Here is a 21,577-nt window from a genome sequence, read left to right as displayed (position 1 = left end):
ATGTAAGTATGTATGTATGTATATATAAACATACATGTATATACATATACACGTTTATAGTGTATATGTATATTTATATATGTGTGTGGTTGTTTATACATACGTACATACAGGAAAGAAAAAAAGCAAAATACACAGTAAGTTTATATGTATGTATATACTGTATATATATATATATATATATATATATATATATATATATATATATATATATACACATATCTATGCAACATACACGTCTGTACTCAGCATCAACTCCGTCGGCTTGTTCTTCATTCCATTTGAACGAAATAATTCTGACTCAAATTTGGCGTTTCAGGGCCTGTTTGTCATGGATGAAGTTTGATAATTAACCTTTGTCGCGCGATTTCCGCACAAGTACGATGGAGTTCCGATATTTCCATCATTTACACCGAGAGATTACCAGTTTATCGAGCTTTACTGGGTCATACCTTTGTTGTAAAGGATTCTGGCACTAATACGGATTGTATTTGAGACTGAACTGTAAACTTACTATTACTGAGTCGACAGCGATGTTAAATTGTCGGATTTCCCAACTGCAATGGCTTTTTTCCTTATTGATTTGTGATACCTTCGCCAACGAACTTGGACAGAGGTTTGTTTATTTGTACGTTTGCTATAGGTGGATAGGCCAGAGGCATACAATTCCAGTGAATTCTAGTTTTACGTTACGTCAGACTTGCATAAAAGTGGTCTCATTAAATTTTTCAGATATAGATGCCGATTACTTTTCTTCTTTCCATTCAACTGTCTGAAAGCAAAGTGCAAATTTTAATTCATATCTATGATTAGCGGCTCAAAATACTACTTTATACCCAATTTGATGGAAAAGTCCAATGGTCAAATGCTGTAAGCAAAGTAGTTTTTAATATTGTGGAGTAGGTGAGTTTAGCAAAGGCTGACTGGGGATGGTGAAGAGAAACTGCAGGGACGAGTGAAATCATATGTGCGTTATGAGGAATGAAAACCAAGAAGATGGAGCAAAGAATGTTGTTATGGATGGTGGAAGAATGGAAGTAGGTGATTCCTATTGGTACTTAGGAGTAAGTAAATGTGAATTAAATGAAGGCCCACACAAATCTGTGAGATGCTCAGAGAAGAAATGGATGCGGTACCTAAAGAGAAGGGCATCTTTGAAGCAGGATGATCCAGTTACATAACACTATTTTTTTAAGTAATAATGTTTAATCGCAAAATGCTGGAAGACAGGAGAGGGTGATATAAATATAAATATAAATATAAATATACATATATACATTATATTTATATATGTGTATAGATGTATATATGTGTACAAAACACACATACATATATATATATATATATATATATATATATATATATATATATATATATATATATATATATATATATATATATATATCTTTCCTTCTTCCCGCCGGATTTTCCCTTCCCAATAAAGTTTTCCTGAATACAAAGCAAATATTTCCCCCTGTTAGTATCAAGTTGACCGAAAGAATTCTCTTTCGCTTTTACCCCTGGACCTTCCAAACTCATGGCTTATAGGAAGGAAACTGCCAATGCCTTTGTTCCACTTTTTCTCCCACCGTCATCGATCGCTTTCTCTAATCACGGCTTTCTCTACATAACTTTCCCCTTTAGTGAAAGATTGCTATTCCCTAATAAAAAAATTTTCAAAATCTTTTTCCAAAAAATTTTGAAATCTTGTTTTACAAAAATTTTAGAAATCTTGTTTTCCAAAAATTTTACATATCTTATTTTCTAAAAATATTAGAAATCTTGTTTTCCAAAAATTTTACATATCTTATTTTCTAAAAATATTAGAAATCTTGTTTTCCAAAAATATTAGAAATTTTGTTTTCCAAAAATATTAGAAATCTTGGTTTTCAAAAATTTTAGAAATTTTGTTTTCCAAAAAATTTAGAAATCTCGTTTTCCAAAACTTTAGAAATTTACGCCATATAATTTAGAAATCTTCTTTTCCAAAATTTCAGAAATGCTTCAAAAAAATTAAGAGACCTTGTTTTCCAAAAACTGTAGAAATGTTTTCCAAAAAATTTAGAAATCTTATTTTCCAAAAATTTTAGAAATCTTGTTTTCCAAAAATTCAGAAATGCTTCCAAGAAAATTCAGAAATCCTGTTTTCCAAAAATTGTATAGATGTTTTCCAAAAAATTTAGAAATCTTGTTTTCCAAAACATTACCCAGATTACATTACCTATGAACATTGGAGATTCTGTTGTTTTCACTTTGCTATCACACGGGCCTTCCAGGGCTTGATAGCACGGAGACCTTTATATTGTCACTCTGGATTTCCTTTAGAAAAAACCGATTGCTATCACACAGCCTTTCCTACCTCGACAAGGCGGGCTATCACACTGGGTCTTTACCCTACTCTCATCCAGGATTCCTGTCAGTCACAATAGTCTGCATCGATCCAGCCCTTCATAAACATCGCCCGGAAATGTACTGAAATAATAGGATTTAAAAGGATTTGCATGCACTGCCGTTACCGCTTTCAACACCCAACGCGTTTCGCTCTGCTTTTAAAAGCTAGTAGTTCGAACCGCTCCAACCCTGTTTCCATACCAATTACGGTTATGTGTTTGATTAGTTGCTCGTTAGTCATTTTCTATTTACATGGTAAACAAGAGAGCTGGCTGGGACGTTTGTTTGCCATATAACTCTCCAAAGTGATGGAAACACTTGTATGTACAGTTTACGGAAACAATCATATAAATTTCTGTTTAAACGACCCTAACCGATCAGTTTAATTTAACCTCAATTAATGTACTTGTGCTATGCAGATATGGAAACGTTACAGAAGCGTCCGTATGCAACAAACTCACTCGCCGGTGTGTGCAAGCTTTCCCAAGAATACGCGTGCTTGCGTGCTTGCCCAGGATCTATTCCAAGGTGTCAAGGTGCTAGAACTCCTCTTCCTCCTCCTGGACAACCTGAAAGGTCAAAAGGCAAGCTACCAAATTCGTCGTCGTCGTCCTCCTCCTCTTCCACCTCCTCGACAAAGACCTCCACCGCTCAGCGAGAGGCGCGTGTTCAATGGCCCTCACTTTGCCTGTCCTAACCAATCATCATCTCGTAAATCGCAGATTTTCTCGACCAAAGATGCCTGACTTGGCTCTATATTCCTTTTTTCCGTTTGCCCTCTCTCTCTCTCTCTCTCTCTTCTCTCTCTCTCTCTCTCTCTCTCTCTCTCTCTATATATATATATATATATATATATATATATATATATATATATACGTATACACATACATATGTGCGTGTGCGCAACAACCCAACCATACCCTTACTTCTTTCTTGTACCATTAACTAAAAAGTAACCACAAACAAAGATTTGTAAATCAGATCAAAATATAGAATGTGAAAATCGACTGGAGATTTTTTTATCGATCTCTATCTATCAAACGTAATGTAATTAGTTGAGTGTAACGTGTAATTAACTAAGCTGTAAGTTAATGATTATACGAAAACCTCATAACAGTAAGGACATTTATCAGGTACATTCAGCAATTAAAACTTTCGTTAATTGAACTCCCCAAATGAGCGGTAGTAAACCTCAATATCCATCAAGTTATTATCTAAGTTATGGAAAGAAAAACTTGCAGTGGTTGCAGGCAAGTAATGGCATCTGATGATATAAAAAATAATAAAAAAAAACTATTTTAGGCTATGCTAATCCGCTGCTAACTGATGCCCTTATAATCCCAGCAATTGTAAAATCCTTTGTGTGAAGCCATCCCGAGTAACATGAAGGTAAATTAAGGTTTTTGGGCAAATTGTTCTTTTCAATGCAACGAATGAGCGTTGACAAAAAAAGGGCGGGGGGCCTCTTTGAAGTCAAGATAAATTCAACTTTTGTACATGGAATCCAATATAAACATAAGACAAAGAAGGAAGTGAAACTCGACTTAAAATAAATGTTAAAATAACCTAATTTAAAAGTCTGAAACTGAGCACGATGCGTGGAAAGGACGGATCTAACATTTACACTTACACTACTATTTTATGATTCTTTAAAATCATGAAAACAGAAAGCTGCTTTAAATATCCTTATAAATCAGATCTGACCAGTCACTATAAGGCATACAGACGCCTGCTTCTCTAAATGATATGCAATATCACTGATATATAGCCTTTGAAAATATGCAATATATCTCTGATGCAGGATATTGTGCAATGTGCTCTTTTAAAAATAAGAAGGAATTAATATACGAGAAATTCAGTTTTACTTTGCCTTCTTCTCAGCAGTCACATCTTTTCATGATGCTTTTGCCTCAACTCTTCTTCTTTGCAGCGAAGAGGCACAGGAAGCGTTTCAAGCGCCTTTGAGATAGCAATGGGAACTCGGGATATCTTAGAGTTCTTTTATTGCTGTACGACCTTAGCAAGTGCAAAGGTAAGATAAGCCTTCTTTTTTAGTCTTCTTATAAAAGAAAACTATTCTGTTCGATTTTGTCTGTCCGTCCGTCCTCATATCTTAAAAACTACTGACGTGAGAGAGCTGCAAATTGGTATGTTGATCATCCACCTTCCAGTCATCAAACACGATAAATTGCAGCCCTCTAGCCTCAGTCGCTATTATTTAATTTAAGGTTAAAGTTAGCCATAATCGTGCATCTGGCAACGCTATAGGACAGGCCACCACCAGGCCGTGGTTTAAGATTCCTGGGCTGCGGCTCATACAGCATTATACCGAAAGGTAGATCTATTTTCAGTGGCCTTGATTATACGCTGTACAGACAACTTGTTTGAAATCAAAGTCAAATGATATATGCCAAAGTTTCCAAGAGTGTAAACCTTTTATAATGAGAACCCGGATTAGAACCAAGAGCTAAGATTTCTTAATACCAGCGACTTGTGTTGTTTTCATGAAAAAAATACTTACCTTACGACTCTGTGTAGCTCTCTGTCGCTCTTAATGCCATTCTTAGCTAAAAGATCTTTTCTCCTTATCACAGTGGTTACACAAAGCAAGAACTTTCTGTTTACAACTATCTATATCTATAAAGAGGGGTGAAGCAAGCATCAGGCCCCTACCCTATTACTGCTCTGACACGGGAAACATAACTCTAAGTTCTTGACGTTAGATTTCCTTTGCCTTGGGAAGATCCGAACTCAAGAAATCAGGTAACTAAACCCTCGAGCTTATCCAAGCATCGTCTTGTGAAGATTCAAACTCGAGAACCCAACAGACGAAATCCGAGTTTCTATCCTTAAACACATACAACATATTTATATAACTGTATTTAATGTTTTCTCTTGAAATATTACTTATTTTCTACCTTCTTATTTAGATGAAATACATTCTTCGTTCAAAACACGCAAATGCTTATCACATGTATATTCTTCACCCTTCCAAAACTATACATCACTCTCATCATCTTCACTGCAGTTCAGGTATCCCTGAATATGAGGGTCTCTTCATCCTAAAATCTCAAAAGCATCTTCAATCTATTTGCCTTCTCTATAAGGGGATATCCTTATTACTTACTGCAACGTCAATTCTCGCTTTTATAAGCATTTCAGTTATAGATCTTTGGGGGAATAATCGTATTTTTATCAAATACATAAATTTATACAAGATACACAAGACACTGTTCAAAGGGGATGACCGGAAAATCCAGAAACACACGCACACACATACATACATACATACACAAGCACACACATATATAATGAAGCTTTAAAACGTGAGAGAGAGAGAGAGAGTTCTACATAGATTTTCATGACACAAGGTCAGCGGTGGTCAACCACCCCTGACGACCTTCAAGTATATCAAAATAATGCTGATTTCTTCTAATAAATTCTAAGGGAAATTATGAAGTTTATGTGACTTTCATTCGTGTTAGAAACAATCGAAAAGTCGGCACTTAATGTGTTTGCACGAACCTGCAATATTTTACTTGTAAATGCTATGGTTTAAAATAGCATCATATGTCAAGCTTCGAGGATATAAATGTCGACTGAGTAATACTTAAAATATATTAATAACAGTTACTGAAAAGCCAATACAGAGACAATTTAAGCAACATTCATTAAGAAATATGATCCGAAATTTTTAACAGGTATCTATTCGAAGGGTGTAGATAAATGGCATCCCAAAATAATCCGCCGGTGTTGTTAAAATATGTCGACGGACGTCAAAGCGAAAAGACCCTAAAAAGTCAGGTAATGGAAGCAATTAGCGCTGAAAGAATTTGTTTATCGATACATCCGGTGGAAACAAATAGGGCACTCAACGCAAATCCTATTTTGCACTATGAATGAGTGACTCATCTGACGAATCGCAGAAAAAAAAATCTGGAGAAGAATTTTTTTCAACAAATACTGAAACTAAAAACGGTATTTCTCCAGTGTCATAAAAGTGTAAAGAACATTGGAATAAAAGAAAATAGAATAAAAAATACGCGATAAGACAAAAAGAAAATGCACAAAAGGTCACAGAAATCTAAAGCGAATCCTGTATGCATGTGCACCAATACAGCCGCTGTTGTTTTGCAACGTTTCTTTTAAGTCAAGCGCAACAAAATAAATCAAATTAAATGGATCACAAACAATATTTCTGTGTTATCGCTTTGACACATTTGCAAAATTTTACAGCTTTTTATTTTTTCAAACATGGGCTTGTGTGACTGTACATCTACGTATGTAACGTCACATCGCCATATAAATCATATACAATACATGCCTATGTATTGTATAGTATATATATATATATATATATATATATATATATATATATATATATATATATATATATATATTACTACCTATGTATAAATCTGTTTCACTTATTCACAAGTGGGTTTTTTATATTCACATATATTATGCCCAAAATACCGTTTGATACGGAATTTACAATATACCTTGAGAATAACAGCTGACACCAAAACGGAATTATAATTGATAAGTTCCTCTGTGCCAGCTTGGATTCGAATCGTTGCCGGTGCAGAAGCATTTGTCAATTATAATTCCTTTGGGGTGTAAGTTATTCCCAAAGTCTGATGAATTCGATATTAGATGGCGTTTGTGATCTTATACATCTGTGTGTGTAGGTATGTATGTATATACATGTGTGTGTATATATACACACAAGTTTTTCCTTGAGTATGAATTCGATATTAAACAGAATTAGCTGCCTAGTACATATACTGAATATATATATATATATATATATATATATATATATATATATATATATATATATATATATATATATATATATATATATATATATATATATACGATATATATATATATATGTGTGTGTGTGTGTGTGGCCAGACAAAGACAACCTCCCTCAAGTAAACTTCAGCGTAAAATTCCTTGAGTAATTTGGTGAAACGCTTGGCGAAACCCGTGGCAGGCTTTGTCGAAACACAATGCTGAAACATTTCGTGACATAACGAGGAGAATTCGGCGAAACATAAACCCCTTTGACAATGGCGGCATTGTAGTGGGAGGGCACAGCGTCGAAAACAATTGCCGGAATTCGCAATCAGCACCGGCACCTAAAAATAACCATTTGCCCAATTTTTTCTTGTGGAATTTAGTGGCGTCGCTCTCCCCCGCCCCCCTCCATTATTTCTTATTTTCACTTATTTGCTGACCAACACGAATGTGGGCTTTGTCTTAGGTAATTTGCTCCATTTTGGAAGTGAACTTGAAAGAACTGTTATTTTTATCATTACCCAGCAAACCAGGATTGCTGTTTCCTTTTACGTTCAAGAAAAGGCTTCATCATTTCCGCTTAAATGGTTGCGTACCCAAGCTCTTGCAACAAGCGAATATTCTTATATCCCAGTAATTAAGTAAACAATTAAAGAAGTTTCTATTTTCGGCGATACTTCGAGACTTTTATTATGCTTTTTTTTTTTTTGGTTTTTGTTTACGCATGATCAATGCATTTCCTGACTTGCTTGCTGCCGTTTTCTTTCTTTGCTTGTATCGTTTTCTTTCGCTTCGCTTACTACCGTTTTCTTACTGCGCATCAATGTACGTAGTCATACGTAACTGTAAGTGTATGTGTATACACACATGTATATATAATTTATATATACATACACACACACATATATATATAGGTAAAACTGAACACTGCTACCGCACCCCTCTGGTTTTAGTAACTAATAGTCAAGGTGGAAAATGGGCGCTGTGTTTAGTACCAGTCCCTTGGGGATGAACGTAGAACATAAGCAAAAGATGGAAAATACCATAAACATAAACAAAAGACATAAGCATAAACAAAACACAAACAAAAGGCAGTAAATATTCCGATCTGTGTGGCTAGCGGGAACCAGGCCGCAGTAGAGGTCCTCAGTTCTCTCTCTCTCTCTCTCTCTCTCTCTCTCTCTCTCTCTCTCTCTCTATATATATATATATATATTAGTCATATCATATGACCTGTAATGTCTCCATATATTTTTACTCTAGGTGACTTCGCGAACTTGACATTTTATGTACGGACTTAAGCAAGTAATTATCCCAAATTCTTAAATGGTAAAATCCAGAGCAACATACTGCACTATACCGGATACAAGTATGACGCCATTCCAAAATTTATTAAATATTACCAACATCTTTAAAGGGGCTTGAACAATAACAATAATATAATAATAATAATAATAATAATAATAATAATAATAATAATAATAATAATAATAATAATAATAATAGGAGACATTTTAGATCTCTGCGGTAATTATGATAATATTACCAATATCTTTAAAGGGACTTGAATAATAATAATAATAATAATAATAATAATAATAATAATAATAATAATAATAATAATAATAATAAGAAACATTTTAGATCCCTGCGGTAATTATGATATTTTCACACTCATATTTTTATGGATATTTGCTTTTAAGAAAAACAAGTAAAAAATGCGCCGAAGTGTCTTCGGCGCAATCGAGTTTTCTGTACAGCTTATAATCAAGGCCACCGAAAACAGATCTATCTTTTGGTGGTCTCGATATACTTGTCATGCTGTATGAGCCACGGCCCATGAAACTCTCAGCCGGCCGTGGTGGCCTGTGTTGTTGCGTTGCCAGAAGCATTATCTTGGCTAACTTTAACCTTAAATAAAATAAAAACTACAGAGGCTACGGGGATGCAATTTGGTGTGTTTGATGATTGGAGGGTGGATGATCAACAGAACAATTTGCAGCCCTCTAGCCTCATTAGTTTTTAAGATCTGAGGGCGAACATAAAAAAAGTGCGGAGAAAATAAAGTGCGGACGGACAGACAAAGCCGGCACAATAGTTTTCTTTTACAGAAAACTAAAACACCCAATAATTAAATTGTTGGCCAGTCGGATATTTAAACAATTATGTTCTCTTTCTAAACGGTTAGATCATCATAACAATCATTTTTATAGTGCTGTTCAAGACGAGGTTCTAAAATAAACAAACATGACCATAACATGATAAGAAATATGCTTATGGAAATAATCTTCCTATAGAATTATGCTCATAATACATTTGTTGTCTGACCTTTCAAGATTTTTATTTATACTGGTAAGATACAAAATGGGAAGCATTCTGACCTCGTTTTTTATATTTCTATTATTTTCCCTGCAATTTTTTTATAATAAATGAAAACTGTAGCCTCTTGGCACCATTTTTTTTAAATAATGTATATTTGTGTAAAATAATGTATATTTGATTTTATATTAAAAAATATTATTGTTACTATAATTATATATGGGTAGTAGACTCTCTTTCCAACAGGTTTTATTGAAAGTGATTGCTGACTTTTCTTATATAGAGAGAACTCTACATAAATTGAATGCAGCTGACGTAGCAATCACTATCAATAAAACCTGTTACTATTATTATTATTATTATTATTATCATCATTATTTCCGAAAAGCCTTCGGTTTCCTAATGTTTGGCCACTATTCGTTTGCGCAATTCGTATTCTACCTAATCTTCACCAATAAACTCAGTTTCTCTCTCCCCTATGCCAAATCCCCTGCTTTTCAACAACTGTCTCTTGCAACTGAAAACAATATTTTCCCCTATTCGTTTAAAAACAGACTCTCTTATCATCCCCCCACCACCAGCCCCACTCCAACTCCCACACCAGGTGCTTGGCATAGTTTCAATATGTTATCGACGTCCGATAAGGCCAAGATGCTTATTATTCCCCCCCGCAATAGTTCGAGGGAATATTGGAATGGGGCCTTGAGAGTCGGCTGATTGCTGCCGACCGTTCATCAGACAATTCAGTTACGCACTCCAAGGGAAGGAAATGAGATGATGAGATACAGCGATCGCGGTTATTATCGGTTTTGTTTCGAGAGTTATTGTTCATCTGATTTCCATTTTGTCTCTTCCCGACGACAGGGAGACAGAGCACTTTGACTAGATGCTCATTCCTCACATGATTAATTGAGTATTATTGTTGACATTAGTCTGGCTAGTACAGCAAGACCCACATGTGTAATTCCTTTCTAGAACGAGGCTTTCTGAAACTATTTTACAGAGGATGCTGTCCCTTCTGTAGTCTCCGTCAAACTTTAGTAACTGGCAAAGGTCTGTTGCATTCATGAATATGCTAAACACAGGCGTTATATATGTATGTATGTATGTATGTGTATATATATATATATATATTATATAGTATATATTATATATACAAACACACACACATATATATGTATGTATATATATATATATATATATATATATATATATATATACATATATATATATATATATTTATATATATATATATATATATATATATATATATATATATATATATATATATTTGTGGATTTTATAACAATTATGATCATGTTACAAATTTACCGACATGTTTGTTAGTTTTATGGAAGAACATACAGCATAAAGCACAAAGCATTATATAGCTAAGATTATTTTTTCAATATTAATACTTATGTTGTTGCGGTCGCAATTTAATGTCATAGTAATGAAAATAAAAATCACGTTGGTGGTGGCGACAAGAAAATAATTACAATGCAGTGGTGCTGCTGGTAGCGCTCGTGGCAAAAGCAGCTTGATCATCTGATTTGACTACGGGTGAATTCATCCAGATTTGCATCTGAAAAGGAAATATATGATTTCCTCATTTCATATTTTGGAGGTGGTCACATTTTTCAGTTGAAAGCCTCATTTTCCGACAAATTTTGGCGAACCTATACGTAAAACTCTGAGACTACAGACACAATAAATGTCAAATGTAACTGGGTCCATTTTAGCTTCATACAGAACATTTTTACATGTCCATGTAAAAATGGATCTGCAAAATCCTCGCAGTCATTTGTGGAGCGTTCTGGCTCAAATGAATATCGGCCTAGGAATGTATAAAGCTGACACATTTGCTTCAAAAGAAATACACAAAACGAATAGGTTCTAAAGAGTGTAGTTAAGCTGGGTACAAATGACAAAATATTCCTGTTCAGGCTTCATGCGAAAGCAGAATTTATGAGGAGCACACCCGCTCTCTCTCTCTCTCTCTCTATAAAAAAAAAAAAAAAATAGCTGTCTATTCGTTGTGGGTGTCAACGGCCATTTTTAGCTGTTTGCATGTTCGCCTGTACTGAACTTTCATCTTAACATATGTGATGTAAATTTCTTATATTATGTCCCAGTCTTTCAGATAAGTCTCAACAGACGAAACAGTTAAGAACATATCTTCTGTTTCATTCTCCTTATGGTATTATATATATATATATATATATATATATATATATATATATATATATATATATAATATATATATATATATATATATATATATATATATATATATATATATATATATATATATATATATATATATATATATATACATACACACGGTTTTGCATATGGTGTAAGCAATTAGAAATACAAATTCCCGTCATTATAACAGTTCCCTCTTCACCCTCTCCCTGTTGTCCTCCCACTCTCTACCTTGCTTTTTAATGTTTATACTCCGATATTAATTCAGTAAATTTGCAAACCATTACGTACCCTTGCCTCTCACATTCGTAACATTAGTTTTCATTTTCCTGTATTTAAGTTTTAATCCGAATTCACCTCTGACCTTTGTCCGTTCTTTCTCCCTCCGGAATGGATGAGTCGCTCTCGAGATAAATGTCACCCTTTATGACAGTTGAAGGACAAGTGAAGGACTGGAACGCCTCTGACCACAACTTTATTTTCCTTCACTTTATCGAATCTCGTTTCGCAAAGTGCGTCCGGCCGGCTGTGTGTGTGTGTGTGTCTGTGAGAGAGAGAGAGAGAGAGAGAGAGAGAGAGAGAGAGAGAGAGAGAGAATGTGAACGCCAGGGCGTAATTAGATAGACGGAAATGGTGAAATTGGGGGTGAGGGGCGTGGGGTACCGGAGGGGGGTATCTCTCTCCCATCTTGTTTATTTTTTAATTGGATTACTTACGGGGTACGTCTAATGCAGAGGTACGTTATTTTATCTTTGTTCTCCTCAACTATTAATTTCCTCTTACACATTCGCCCCTTTCCTCTCTCCTGCTCCAAGTATCTTTTCTTATAAAGAGGAAGCGTCTAGGGATTTCTCCTCAGCCATCTCGGTAAATTAATAATCAGATTTAGGGGATTTTCCTCGAATTTTTAGGTTACAGGAGCAGTTCCCCCCTCACTTTTCTCTCTCTCTCTTTTTTCCGTCTGATGAGATTATGTCCAGGGATTTCACCAAAGCTTTTTCCTCGCTATAATCAGTTATAATTAGAAGTACTAGACAATCTCACTGGGACTTTTTCTCCTTTATACCTTTTCGTAACCATATTTTGGAGAGTTTTTTTTTCTCCTCCATACTCTGATACCATTAGTGTTTGAGGTATTTGGGTACTTTCCTCATGCTCTTTTACCCAAAAGATTTCAGTATTTAAAGAGTTTTTCTCTGATTTTGATTTTATTCTCACAGTCTTGAGGGCTAGGAAATTTGACTGACTGTAGGTATCATAAAACCTTTGGGCAAGTAATGCTAACGGGGAATAGCAAGACAAATCAGTGAATGAGATGACCACCCACAATGCAAGTAAAAAAGCTGGTCAAATAAACCTCAGATTGGAGTTTGGTATGGGCCTCCTTTCGTATTTTATTCCGCCTTTTTTTGTTTTTGAGAACTGTTGACTATTTCAATTTCAAAGATATTTTACATATTTTTATTTTTTTTTATTTTTGTCGCTTAACTACAGTAGTCTCAATATAGACCTTAATGATGTTGATATAAGCACTTATATATATATATATATATATATATATATATATATATATATATATATATTTATATTTATAGTTTTATTCTTGTAAGGGTCTTAAATTCTAAATTTTATTGAAGATGTAACTAGAAGCCTTCAGCGACAATAAAAATACTTACAACGAGACTAAAACATGAAGGAAACTATTAGAGGAATGAGGCAAACAAACAAACAGAAGAATATCACCGGCCAAAAGGAAGCGGAGCAGAACGGAGCAACAGGTTGTGAATTTAAAATGGTAGGAGGAGGAGGAGGAGGAGGAGGAGGAGGAGGAGGAGGTCGATGCTCACTTCCATCTGTCAATTCTTTTGTCTTCACAAAGGATAAAAAAAAAAAATTTTGCGATGAGCCTATCGCCTTAAAGTTGTTTTTGGTACGCAATCACGGATGTCCAACAGCTCTTCTTGTTTGTTCATGTACCCATGAAAGCTGTAATGACTGCTTATGATTTTCCTTCGTTGCAGGATGTGCCCATGATAACTGTATTAAGTGGGACTGATTATGATTTCCATTCTTTTAGGGTGTGATGCTTGTCAAGTACTTTCAGGTGTCAGATGTCATATGGCAGTAAGATTTGCAATCCTCCTGTCGAGGATGAGACAATTGCAATAACTGCAGTAAGGCAAAAAATTATGTCATCCGTCGCTGGGACTGCAATTCACTACTGTCACACGCCATCGGGCAGTTACATCAATGCTGGCCAGTCGAACGAGAACCAAGGTGGTGAGTGACCAAAGTCAAGGGTGGTAACTGGCATATACTTATTTCAGATATCCTGTCAGGTTCTCGTTCTGGTAGACACAATGCTGGTCATGATATTATCATTCCGTGTTCTGTCGAGTTATTGCATCATCGAATCACACTACCATCAAGGGAAAAAAAACAGGATTTTGTGATGTACTGAAATTTTAGGTTTGGTGAAGGAAACATGAGGGGTGTTTAAATTGCAGCTGCATGACAGATGTGATCGTGTAGATGTTTACAGATTATAAATAAGTTAGCCATGGACACAGAAAGTAAGAGAGAAAAGGGTGCGTTAGGATGCTTACATTTTGCCCAAAATATCTTTTATGCCCTACGGAGGACGTCAAACACGTCTGATCAAGTTGTAGTGTATGGACCAAAATTAACCCAACATATAAGCCAGCTGAAATTACCATTTTCAAGGCTACTAAACTAATGAAAAAACCGACTCTGAAGGCCCATTTCCATCGTGGATTTTCAATCAACAGCCATCTGGTGTACGAGCACCGTCTTTCAATTTTGTGGTATGTGAGGTTTTGTACACTAACTGAAAAAGAGCTCTTATGAAGACAGGAAAAGATTTTACCACCAAGGCATAGACTGATTTTCATCCATAGGAGATAGTGTAATGGAGAAAAACAATTGTTTACATTTTCCTTGATCCCGACGCCCAAAAGTATATGTATGTATGTATGTATGTATATGTGTGTGTATATATATATATATATTTACATATGTATAATATCATTTATTATATATACACATACTTTAGCGGAAGACAGATGAGAAGTAAGCTAGTTTCAAGAATAAGGCCAATATGTCAGCAGAGATTCATTGCGGTTACACACGCACTGGAGGGAAAAAAAAAAAGGATGTTCGTGAGGTAAAGAAATCATAGGTTCGGTGAAAAAAAAATGAGGGGTGTTTAAATTGCAGTTGCATGACAGATGTGATCGCGTAGAGGTTTACAAGATAATGCGTAAGTCAGTCACGGACAAATAAGGTAAGAGAGGAAAGAATGGGTCACTGGAAATTTGGGAGTGAGTTCGAGTAGGTACTTTGGAAAGAAGGCAACGGAAACAATGAAAGGCATAGAGAAATGTCAAGTAGGTGAAATTCCTATTAAAAGACACATATGGAAAGAAGCAGTCGACAGCGAGGTAGAAGCATTTTGAGGAGTTTTTAGTTTTCTGTAAAAGAAAACTATTGTGCCGGCTCTGTCTGTCCGTCCGCACTTTACTCTGTCTGCACTTTTTTCTGTCCGCCCTCTCAATCTTAAAAACTACTGAGGCTAGAGGGCTGCAAATTGGTATGTTGATCATTCACCCTCCAATTATCAAACATACCTAATTGCAGCCCTCTAGCCTCAGTAGTTTTTTTAAAGGTTAAATTTAGCCATAATCGTGCATCTGGCGACGATATAGGATAGGCCACCACCAAGCCGTGGTTAAAGTTCATGGGCCGTGGCTCATACAGCATTATAACGAGACCACCGAAAGACAGATATATTTTCGGTGGCCTTGATTATACGCTGTAGCGGTTGCACAGAAAACTCGATTGCGCCGAAGAAACTTCGGCGGATTTTTTACTTGTTAAAATTAATGCTGAGCGTGAAAAAAAGTTGATATGACTAATACTAAAGTGGAATAGTTTAAGTAAATTTGAAAGAGCTTATAGAAGTGGCTGTTTGGGAAGTAAGAAGGCACTTAAAGTTCTAGGATGCTAAGGGTCAAGGAACTGATCAGATGCTACAGTATATGGTAGTAACAGTGAGAATGGGTGACATGGATGTGCAATGGGCGTCAGGATGAAAGTAGGTCCGGGAGGACTGTATGAAACGAACAGGTGTTCCTTTTTATCAAAAGAACGTCATAAGGTGATTGTAAACTTCGTTAGGATATAACAATACTTAATTTACTAGGAAGTTTTATGATAAAAATTTGGCTGGCAAACATAAAACAGAAAACAAACGGTGCGGGGATCAAGTATCACTTACGGAAGAGTTGCGCGAGAAGTTTGAGAGTAAATAAAACAAGTAAAAAATGTGCCGAAGTTTCTTCGGCGCAATCGAGTTTTCTGTACAGCGTATAATCAAGGCCACCGTAAATAGATCTAACTTTTTTTGGTGGTCTCGGGATAATGCTGTATGAGCCGCGGTATATGAAACTTTAACCACGGCCCGGTAGTGGCCTGTCCTATATCGTTGCCAGACGCAAGATTATGGTTAACTTTAACCTTAAATAAAATTAAAATGACTGAGGCTAGAGGGTTGTAACTTGGTATGTTTGATGACTGGAAGGTGGATGATCAACACCAATTTGCAGCCCTCTAGCCTCAGTAGTTTTTAAGATCTGAGGGCGGGCAGAAAAAGTGCGGACGGACAAAGCCGGCACAATAGTTTTCTTTTACAGAAAACTAAAACGTTTGTTAGTACATGAGCAAAGAGAAAGCCTATGGGGGAGCTGTCAGATATATGATGTAGAAGGTGCTGAGGACGCTAAATACTCGTATAAAAGGTGATTTGTTTAGTGTCATTTGATGCTTTTGTGACTACAGCGAAACTTTAAAGATGGGAAACACACTGCTTTGTATAAAAGTGAGTTTCAGGCACGGGCAGACTGAAAATAAATGTATATCATTCGTAAGTTTTTAGAAGTGCATGGGACGAGACATGGAGGAAAATGCTGACTAGATGAAGAGAAAGTTGTTTGGACGACGGGTTCCTTAGAATCCAGGAATCGCGGTTGTATGCAAGGCACGCAAAAGGTATTCAGTGTATATTAGGAAATTGGGTCAGTGTCGTTATATGATGTATCACATGGTGTGAAAACTTTCTGCAATCTATGATTAAGCAGTAAAAAAGGATAGACTTGCAATGATGACTGTTGCTTTCTCTGCAGCCACCCAAGTCGGAGGAAACGTATTAATGATTATATATATATATATATATATATATATATATATATATATATATATATATATATATATATATATATATTATATATATATATATATATATATATATATATATATATATATATATTATAAATGTGTGTATGTATGTATATAAACATGTACATACATACATACATATATATACACACAGATATATGTGTATGTATCTGTGTATATGTATGTATATATACACATATATATGTATGTGTGTGAGTGTTTGTATCCACAGGTTATGCGTTTTTTAGAATTTTCTTTTAAAGAAACAACTAACGCAAGCAATCTGCCATTTATTTCTGCAACAATTCTTGTATCGAAATCTGTCAGCAATGAAAAAGTCTCGCCGTCCAATAAAATTCCTTTTCTGAAAATCCTTAAAGAGGAGAGAAGCGCAAAGCCGTGTGAGCAAATGCCAGAGAAGGTATATTCTGACGAGGCCACTAAGCCCAGGGATTTTCTTAAATGATCATCAAGATATAACAGGCGAGAAAAAGAAAATGCTGGTAGGACGTTACGAGGAAATGAAATGGAAGATAAGTTTGTCGGTAGGCAGGAAAATGTTTGTGTTGAGTATCCCCGCGATTGTGTGTGTATGAACATACTTATATGTACGCTGTTTTTTTTCTGTAATTACCTTGATGCAGAATTTGATAATGTCAGTCACCCAGGTATGAATTAATGGAATTCTGGTCAGACCAATCCTATATAATTCCCTTTGGGTGTAAGTTATTCCTAAGGTAAAGTTAATTCTACAGTGTATACTAATAGGTTAATTTTGTCTTAATATAAATTTCGGCAGATCCATCCGAAGATGAAAAAATGAATGAAAGTGACATCACTCTACGAACTCCATGTAGGTAAACATGTAAACTGAATTTGTAGGTAAACTGCAACAGGAATGCTACAGAGAGAGAGAGAGAGAGAGAGAGAGAGAGAGAGAGAAGCACAATCCTAATCTTACCTCTCTCTTCCTCCCATTGTTTCTTCTTGCGTTCGAGGAGAGAGCCGTGTCTCATCGTAGTCATCTTCTGCCTTCCTTCCTCCTCCTCTTCTTCTTCTCCTTCTTCCGCTACAACACCGAAGGCGACAGGAAACTGCTGCTGCGGGAGGTGGCGACGTGCGTGTTTCTGCGAATCGTCTGGGCGTAGGAGGACATTGGGCACGCCGTACAGGATCTCCTGAAGCTGAGAACTATTGTGACTGGGCGGCGGCGTGCTTCCCGAAGGAGGAGAACTCTCCCGCTTAGAGGATGTGCTGTTCTTTTCGATAAGGACCTCCGGGTTTTCGCTAAAGATCTGAAGGTAGTTGTAGGATACGGAGTTCAGAGGGCAAGGCTGACCCTGTGATAATGGAGGATCACTTTCTTGCTCTGATAACTGGGACGCCCCCTTTGTCTGGGGCGCGGCAGCCTCCTGCTCTTCTTTCTGCGGGAGGGCGTTGGCGTGGATCCTTTTCAGGACCTGTAGCGCCCTTCTGTTTGGATGCCTTTGCCCGGTGGGTGGATGTTCTGTGGCCTGGACTCTTCCTTCTCCCTCCCTTGGGGGTGGTCCTCCGGGTGGTTGGGTTGGGGATCGAGTGGCTTTGGGGCTTCTTACTGGATGACCTCGGCGTCCCTTCGCAGCGGGAGAGCGAGAGAGGCGCTGAGATTTCCTGCCCTGGTTCGCCTGAGGCTCTTGCTGTGAGGCCTCCTTCCCGAAGGCTTTGTCGAAGAACGAATAATCTGCAAAAGAGGAAAAAGTATTGTTGAAATGGTTACGAGTGTCCAAATTCAATCTTAAAAGATATAAATCTATATACAAATAATCAGAAATAGTAATGAGATATAAAGAGGCCTATCTTTTACCCTTTCCAATGACAAAAGGTTTTATGTATGAGTCAACTTTTCACTCCCAGTAAAAATTCTGATTCAACAAAATACATAACACTTGACTGTTTGATTTCAGCTCTGAATATACAAAAATTCAAACCGAAATATAGTAAAGGAGAAAATTACAACCATACAAGGGATTTCATATGTAACTCTTTGGAATATCTAAGTTAACGCAGTTTTAGCGTTCCGTTCTCAGTCTATACAAAGACTGAGCAGACTTCTTATTGCAATCGACCAAACCATCCTTGGATGAAATCAGGTGAAACTGATTCACACACAAGAAAAAAAAGCGTGTCAATTGCCCATTCACCTGCAAGTTTATGAAATACTTAAATTTTTCCTTAAGTATAACATTTTGACAGTTTCTTTTACATCCACGCCACCCACGCTCATCATTCGCAACACCAAATAAATTTACAGACATTATATATATATATATATATATATATATATATATATATATATATATATATATATATATAATATATATAATATATATATATAATATATATATATATAACATTATATATATATATATATATATATATATATATATATATATATATTTATATATATATATTTATATATATATATGTATGTATGCATGTATATATATATTAATACATATATATATATATATATATATATATATATATATATATATATATATTTATATATGATAATATTTCTATATATACATACATGCATATGTATATGTGTGTATATACATACACACATGTACTGAGAGAGAGAGAGAGGGAGAGAATACAAAACACATACTACACTTTCATCCAGCCTCCAACTAAACGCTAACGACTTACAGGTACCAAACCTTGTACTCGAGGAATCGACAATGATCGCAAATAAAAAGAGAGACAAACAATCAAGTCTTTCGAGGAAGCAGGACGAAAAATCTCTGAAGCAGAGCGAAAACTGGCGAACCTTTTTATAACGTGGAATGTCAACACAGCACAAACGACCTGTCAACAATGCTTGAGTAGACGCGCAACATGATATTGCCAGGCACTTGTTTACTTTTACTTGAGGGGTTTAACACACATTCGTCACATTAATATATATATATATATATAATATATATATATATATATATACATATATATATATATATATATATATATATATATATATATATATATATATATATATATATATATATATATATATATTCAATGCATCCTTCTCAGTCACGAAAATAAAATATATCGGTGTACTCCGCAATGAAGCAACAAAGGACGAAAGGGAATTCAATCTTAACTTGTTCCTGTATTTTCTTCTTCCTCTGTTGTTTCTCCTTCATTCAATAGTGGAATTCATCAATATATATATATATATATATATATATATATATATATATATATATATATATATATATATATATATATATATATGTATGTATGTGTGTTGTGTGTGTATTTATATACAGCTGCCTACGGCAAAGAATCATAACACTAGTGAAATGTTTGATGGTCGAATTTTAAATGCAACATGCACTTGAAATAAGCTGAGCAAAAGTGAATATTTAGTTCTACTGAAAATAAACTCACTTTCAAATCTTGACACTAAAATGAAATCTAACTCCATCCTACAAATGCTTTTTGTTTTAGAGAGGCGATGATGAAATGTTATTTTATTTCCAAGTTTAATTACAGCGAGTTGCTAGCAATGGGTACGATGTTCTTACAAGCTCTGAAAAACGGTAGGTAAAGTTAAACCGTGTACAGTATTGCTTCACAAGTCAAGGGACTGCGCGTAAACAATTAAAATTTATGAAGACATGTAAGCTCAGTTTTTGCTAGTTTTTCCATGTTTATGGTCATAATTGCAAATTGCGTTCCATTCTCTTACTAAAATTTCAAGAAAATCTGCAAAAATTTGCGCGTGTGCCACTTTTTACTTTACATTTATGTTTTTGACTTTTATTACAGAGCAAACACGTTTCATTTACGTATTGCTGCAAGAATGTAACGTTCAATGTGTATATGAAAGGCAATGTGATAATAATCCAGCTCCCATAAAATACGGAAGCCTGAAATCTTATGTCTTTTTCTTTATTATACTCAACCTGCATACAATACGGGAGCATCACAGTTGACGCAGTGACGGGAAATATTATTTTGTCTAAATATCATAAAGATTCTTAGAATTAATAAACTGCACGATTCTACTAAAACAAATAAAGCAACTTTAAACCAGCGACATTTATCCAAATTCTGTTTATGACACAGGTCTTTATTGATAGAAGGTTCTTTAATAAAATTACATACTGGATAACCAAGATTGGCTTGCTTGTCTGTCATTCTTCAAAAATTTTTAATTTTATATTACTTACATTAGCCAATTATTTATACCAAGGTCACATCAAAAGTAGGACTAAGTATTACGATCACATATATATTTTTAAACTCGTAGACTAAAATTTCAATTTTGAAACCAATGGGTTTTGCGCTAGAACCTAAATCCACAATCAGTAAGTCCACTTCTAGTTCAAACTCAGCAACAGGTATTTTCAAATCACCGTCTCAAACCATAATACATGAGTTTCCAGGCCTTCAGTCAAAATAAACAAGCGGGTTCCATATTCCAACCCAACCCTGCAACCCACATCAGTTCCAAACTTTGAATAAAAACGCACATTTTCCAACAAGCGAGTTTCTTACGTTCAGTCCGAAACCACAATACACAAAATTTTTTCCTACTTTGAATTAATCC

The 21,577-nt window shown here is 35.4% G+C and overlaps 1 protein-coding gene across 8 annotated transcripts in view; it reads right to left on the bottom strand.

Moving 5' to 3' along the window:
- LOC136847803 (capping protein inhibiting regulator of actin dynamics-like) overlaps positions 1–21,577 on the bottom strand; it is a 346,484-nt gene that overhangs the window by 99,999 nt on the left and 224,908 nt on the right. For 5 of the 8 annotated variants that reach the window (XM_067119718.1, XM_067119714.1, XM_067119716.1 and 2 more), the window contains exon 2: positions 17,939–18,697. In XM_067119718.1, coding sequence (XP_066975819.1) covers positions 17,939–18,002 — 64 coding nt within the window. In that variant the 5' untranslated portion in view covers positions 18,003–18,697. Of the gene's footprint in view, positions 1–17,938; positions 18,698–21,577 lie in introns of those variants that run through there. The other 3 variants (XM_067119713.1, XM_067119717.1, XM_067119719.1) reach the window with 1 other exon arrangement.

Source organism: Macrobrachium rosenbergii, chromosome 17 (genome assembly GCF_040412425.1).
Source record: "Macrobrachium rosenbergii isolate ZJJX-2024 chromosome 17, ASM4041242v1, whole genome shotgun sequence".
Lineage (NCBI taxonomy): Eukaryota > Metazoa > Arthropoda > Malacostraca > Decapoda > Palaemonidae > Macrobrachium > Macrobrachium rosenbergii.
Note: the sequence above shows the minus strand (reverse complement) of the source record. Positions and strands in the feature narration are given on the sequence as shown.